At 39.3% G+C, this 6,505-nt stretch overlaps 1 protein-coding gene across 2 annotated transcripts in view; it reads left to right on the top strand.

Moving 5' to 3' along the window:
• Window positions 1–2,934: 2,934 nt before the first annotated feature.
• The window catches only part of sft2d1 (SFT2 domain containing 1), a 33,749-nt gene continuing 30,178 nt past the window's right edge, over window positions 2,935–6,505 (top strand). For both annotated transcript variants that reach the window (XR_014620064.1, XM_084321205.1), the window contains exons 1-2: window positions 2,935–3,179; window positions 4,236–4,322. Coding sequence is in view for 1 of the 2 variants with exons in the window: in XM_084321205.1 (XP_084177331.1) it covers window positions 3,117–3,179; window positions 4,236–4,322 (150 nt within the window). In the remaining variant the exon portion in view is untranslated. The remainder of the gene's footprint in view (window positions 3,180–4,235; window positions 4,323–6,505) is intronic.

The following is a 6,505-nucleotide window of genomic DNA, read 5'->3' as shown; positions in this document are numbered from 1 at the left end:
ATGTAACAATATTCCCTTTGATGTAATAAATATTCTAACCGAGTATTTTGTGTGGAAAACCGTGTTATTGTTGGAGTGTTCTAATCTAATAATACTTATGTACAGTATTGGCCAGGAGTACATAGACGGTAGTGATTAATGATATCAGTACTTGATTAATACAGTCAGGGAATTGTACCCCTCAGTTACACAACCATAGATATTATAACATTTAGAGATCATTGCACAGATAATTTAACACAACAAACAATTATCCTGTTTTTTTTATTTTTATCATTGTACTTACTTACCCAATCTGAAGTGGGAGATAGCTTACTGTTCGCAAATTCATAAAACAAATCATAGCTAGATGGATGGAAGTGGGTGTGTAGGCTCTCGAGATAAAGCTGGGAACGAGGTTAGTGTGTAGGGGGTACATTGCCATTGTATCCCTGATCTGGAGTCCGTTTTGAATTTTCCCATGTAATTGACAAGGTGGTCATTGGGGTAGAGAGAGAGCAATTGACTCTCGGACAACAAGGCAATAGTATGCAGCTGCAGCACTGCAGAGCCAGCGGCGCTCTCAGGACCGCGCTGTGAGGGCCGCGCTGTGAGGGCCGCGCTGTGAGGGCCGCGCTGTGAGGGCCACGCTGTGAGGGCCGCTCAGCAGCGCCACCCACCCAATGGCTGAATTGGAGTATTGCACTGTGCGGGCGCGAACTGAAATACATTGTTGAATGAACAGCCTGTTTCTTCAAGTGATTGAAAACTTTATTAACAGATTGCAGAATGGGTACAGTACAGTACAGCTCAATACACACAATTGTTAAGGGGATGGATGCAGACCAGAGAAAGACTTTCGTCTTGTTTACATCAGGGTCCCCCATTTTCAAATCATCATAATATGACATACACGACATACAGATAGACAGTACTGCTACATCTATACATTTATGACATACCAGATTTGCAAATACAGTACTGTTTGTGATATAAAAAGAGTCTAAAAATCACAGAATTTTTTGGATGTTACCCGGGAGTGAATTGTTTCGTGCTTTAAAACATGATTTGTGCAGTCTTAAATTCAGCCAGGTCCCCGGGTTTCATGGCATGTGATTAAAAAAATATGTGTGTTTGTGTGTTCCAGATATCCTACCTTATTGATAATCAAATCTAAATAAAATGTATTTGTAAGGCCCGACAACACATGTTAATGTCCCCATGGGCCTGGACACGTCTTCTTTAAACAAGTCAAGAAGAAACATCACAATAAGTCAAGAACAAAACAAGAACACCATAATGTCAATTTTTTTTTTAAATAAATGCAAAATAAATAAATGCAACACTCCCAGACATACCCCACGCGAATGTAAGGAAAAACTCACTAAAACCTAGCAATAGGAAAAAATGCACCACAGGCAATGTGGAGGAGAGAAACCATAGAAGGGCCATTCAATCCTAATTGCTCTTTTTTTGTAGTGTGCATAATGGTTTTACTTTTATAAGTGTTACCCCAAATCTCCACACAGTAGTTCAGATATGGTATACTAGTGAGCAATATAGAATGTACAGTGATTTATCCAGATTGTAATGTAACCTTCTGAGTCTTGGCAAATAACACCTCCATGCAGTCTTTGAATGCTTCAATGCTGGAATCTGGAGCTCTGTATACACAACTGACAATCACGTTTCTCAGATCTCTACTGAGATACAATCCATCAAGTTGTCAATGGTAGTTGACATGCATTCTACAACCTTATATATTTTTTTTTTTTTTTTTTTTTTTTTTTTAATATATATATATAGGGCTACACCCCCACCTCTTTTCCCAATCCTGTTAATTGAGTTCATATCCATTCAACTCAAAGTCAACTTTTTTCTCAGAGCTAAACCAAGTTTCGGGTATTGCTATGCTATTGAAAGTGAAAGGTTTATGGAATTGCTCCAAATATTCTTTAATGTTTTGATGGTTAGCATATAAGCTTCTGCTGTTGACGTTTTAAACAATATAAAACTCAAACGTATTATTATAATTCTTCTTATAATATTGAAACATAGCAGCAAATAACTCAGTAGTGCAATAATGACGGCATCCTCTCATGTTATTTAGACTTCATATCAATAGGGGTTAGCTTTGTCAACAACACAGGGAAGTTCTACAAACAGGCCAGAGGATGTATACTGTATGAGTAAAATATATACTTTATAGATTTCTCTTTTCTTTTTTGATCACATAATATCTTCATATAAAACTCGAGCTCTGCCCTTCTGTGTTCACATAACTTTCCCCCTCCTACCCAACCTCCCCCCCCCCCCCCCCACCCAACCACCTCCAATGTACAGCCCCCCCCCCACCTACCCAACCTCCTCCAATGTACAGTTTCTACGTCAAATGTATATACTCTCTTTTCTGGACTCTTTTCGTATCACAAACAGTACTGTATTTGCAAATCTGGTATGTCATAAATGTATAGATGTAGCAGTACTGTCTGTATGTCATGTATGTCATATATGTTATGATGAATTGAATTTCTCTGGTCTGCATCCCCTAAACAATTGTATGTATTGAGCTGTACTGTACCCATTCTGTAATCTGTTAATAAAGTTTTCAATCAATCAATCAATCAATCCCCAAACTGTTGTAATCTAATCTCGTGACTGTCTCGTGACGTCAGCGTGTATTTGAGAATGCATGCAGCTGCAGAGCCGCAATACTATAATCCAGCTCACAGGCGCGGTCCTGAGAGCGCCGCTCTGCGGCTCTGCAGGTGCATGCTTCTTTGCAGGGCCACCTCAGACAAGGATTGTAAACGGAGGATATGTCTCCAATGATATGACACGTCCATGTGATATGACACGTCCATGTTTGGCCCACCATAACCCCCATCTCATCTCCCATTGGTTGGCTGTCTGGTGACTTAGCCTACATTTATTAGCCTTCACCGCAGCCCGGAAGCAAGTGAATATTATTGCCAATGCGAGCCATAGAATTATATAGGCGACGGTGGGCGAGCAGCTAGCTAAACTCCGCACTGGAAGTTTCTAGATAAGAGGCGAAACAAAAAGTTAACTTAATAGAAACTCTGAAGCTAATAAAAGCTAACATTATTGGCTAAATTTAGCATTCCCATTCAGCGATGGACAAGCTTCGTCGTGTGCTCAGCGGCCGAGAGGAAAATGAAGAGTTGGGTCTCACCCAGGTAGGTAACACTGACACAGTTGACCATAGATATCTATAGAACACTATGCAGTTGACACTAACGTTAGCCAACTGTAGCTAATGCACGTAATGTCAACAACAAGCTAATGTGTGTTAACTAACGTTAGCTAATAATATTAATTCGAAGTTAAGTTGTTGTAACTACTTTCCTGTAGTCGTTCAATCAACTGACGGTGTGTATTGAAAACGATAACAAGAGCTAGCTTGCTCTGGTAAAATAAACTGAAGTTATTAGTCCAAAAAAAGTTAACATTATTAAGATTAACCACATAATCTCGTGCCCACAGGGGCTAAACCAGATTGCCACGTTAACTATGGTGACCAGACCTGTCGTGAACATTCCTTTACGCCCCATGTTGTCACTGATCTAACGTTAGCTTTGTTGTTATGAATAGATGGCCTAATCATTTGCGTTTGTATATGTATTACCACTTTCTTACATGCTTTCACAAGGAGACTGAGCAATTGAGGTAAGGTGTTGACTTGGACATCACGGTTTGAACGTTGTCAGCATTATTGTTAAACATGTCATCATAGCTTGATTGATTGAAAACTTTATTAACAGATTGGAGAATGGGTACAGTACAGCTCAATACACACAATTGTTAAGGGGATGCAGACCAGAGAGACTTTCGTCTGGTTTACATCAGGGTCCCCCATTTTCAATTCATAACATATGACACACACATGACATACAGATAGACAGTACTGCTACATCTATACATTTGCACATTGCACTCTCTAGGCCTAACTAGAGACAATTCCTTATTTTCAGTACATTTGGCCTAACTTTGCTTCATAGCACTGAACTAGACTTGAATGTAATGTTAGATCATATTGAATTAGCATTGGTAAACTTGTTATAGGCTTATACTGTTTATGTGTTGTGTGTGTGTTGTTTGTGTGTGAGAGTGAGAGGATGGAACTGCATCCTCTGTCTTGGCATGGGTGACCACGGTAAAGTAGGAAGCCCACAGGTTTTTCTGGCTCATTAGGCGTCGTGTCTGTTGTGACATCCTCCCATTGTTCTTGTCAGGTCCTCGATACCTCCACTCTCAGCTACAGCACCAGGGTGAAGTGGTTTGTCATATGCTTTGCTGCAGGCGTCCTGTGCTCCATATTCGTGAGTATTTTGTGTTTGTGCTTTTCAAGGTGACACGGCAGTGCCATTTTTGGCGACAGGTCATCGACTAACAAAGTCTTGGCCAACTAAGACCAACCGACCAATGAACAAACTAGGAGGGGTAACCGTTTTATGCAGTAACGGAAATGACGTGCAACACAAGAAGCACTCGGTGTTAATAAAGGACTTACTTTATGCACATTGATGTTGAAAAGGGGTGGGAAGGAAATACTCTGAGACTTGAAAGTTAATGCTAGGCATAGGTAACTGAGCCTTCTGAAAACCACTGTACGACATAAACTGGAAGATGATACCCGGGTATCTGTGGGGTATTAAAAAGTATTCAATTAATAATTCTCAATTTAAGGCCTTAAAGGGAGAGATGGAATTAACGTTCACTATAATGGTTGATTGCGCTGACAGATACATATTTAATAGACTACAAATATAGCAACTGTCAGAGGTTGTAAAAAAGGTTATTATAAAAGAATATATAATGACAGCTGAGCTGTAATACCACAAACATGGTCCGACAAAGACAGAAGCACAACAAACGTTCTCTGATTTGGTAGTTTATTTTATGCCAGCAAAACGTTATTCAATTGGGAAAAGAAATTGCAGCCTGATCAACTGTTTTTGATAATAGTTATTATAAACATCTTTTCATAGACCTTTTCAGAAATATTCTGTTGCTAGGGGAACAATGTTGCCCTGTTTGACTGTCAGTAACTGTATTAAAAGATAATAGATTGTGGCTTGATTCATCTTGTGACTACATTTTACCCATGAAAACCCTGTAAAAGGTCAAACAACACACTCTTATATGATTTATTTATAATTTTAAAGATAATGGATTGTGGCTTAATTCAGGCTGTGATAAAAAATGGCAAACTTCTGCTTTGCACACCCAACTCCTGGGCCCAGGACTTAAAAACTTGTAATCCCTATTTGATTGATTGAACATTTTAATTAAAAGATTGCAGAATGGGTACAGTACAGCTCAATACACACAATTGTTAAGGGGATGCAGACCAGAGAAAGACGTTCATCTTGTTTACATCAGGGTTCCCCATTTTCAATTCATGAGTTGAAATGAATTAATCCAAATCTGATCAGATGGGGATTAAAAGTTTTGAACTCCTGGGCCCTGGGTGCTGTGCTCATTTAAATAGCTTGTAGTAGAGTAATACAGTAACGTTGGGGAACATAGAGATGTAGTAGTGGTTTTTACAAGGGTAAATTACCTATTGCTAGTGACTTTCAAGTTTCCTGGAGCATATTTTCAACATCAATGGCATATGTTAATATTGTGATGAGGTTAAACTGAACCTTGTGTCAACTATCCAGCTGTCCTATATCTGCTGCTCAGATGGATTGGTCAGGCAAACGGGTCATTATTAGGCTATAGGATATCTGGATCAGTTGACATAAAGAATCGAGCACAAAACTATTTATTTCTCTCATATCTAAACCCGACTTCCACTTAATCCTCTGTGACATTTTTCATTAGACTTGTTTTAGTCAAGTCGACTGATTTTATGTTTAGATTTAGGCCTAAGAAAAAAGAAGCTAATTTGACACAAATTATCTTGTGATCGCGATTACTTGAGACCGTAGAAATTACTTGTATGTTAGCGACACATTCTTTTATTTTCCTATGTAGAATCTTTCCTCTTCCATATTCACTTTTTAATAAAAGCATATAGGCTTATGTTTGTAAATTGGAAAAAATTGTAGGCTATATACTATTCACCAAATAAGTTGTTGGATTCATATCAAGCTGTGTAGCACAGTGAGCAATATGGATCTTGTTGTAAAGCCACATGTGACTTCATCAATCTGGACACACGTTGGATTGGCCAGGTCCACGGACGACAGTTACGGTCTGGACAGCTCTCAGTTTATGAGCAAAAAAAGCTTCCTATTCACAGAATGGCTTTCTGTCTACAGCCTGCCGGCTGTGGAACTCTCTGCCCAGGGCCATCCAAAACTCCCCCACTATTGCTGTCTTCAAGAGGGGTGTGAAGCGACATCTGCAACAATAGGTTGCAGAGGGTGCTTGCCTGGCCACTCTTGAAGAACAGGAACATGACATGCAGTAATGAGGCTCTTTCAGAAAATTGTGTTGTCTATTTTATCTAGTATCTATCTTATCTTCTTAACCCTTTCTTTGTGATTTATTG

The sequence above is a fragment of the Notolepis coatsorum genome (genome assembly GCF_963971535.1).
Source record: "Notolepis coatsorum genome assembly, chromosome: 9".
Lineage (NCBI taxonomy): Eukaryota > Metazoa > Chordata > Actinopteri > Aulopiformes > Paralepididae > Notolepis > Notolepis coatsorum.
Note: the sequence above shows the minus strand (reverse complement) of the source record. Positions and strands in the feature narration are given on the sequence as shown.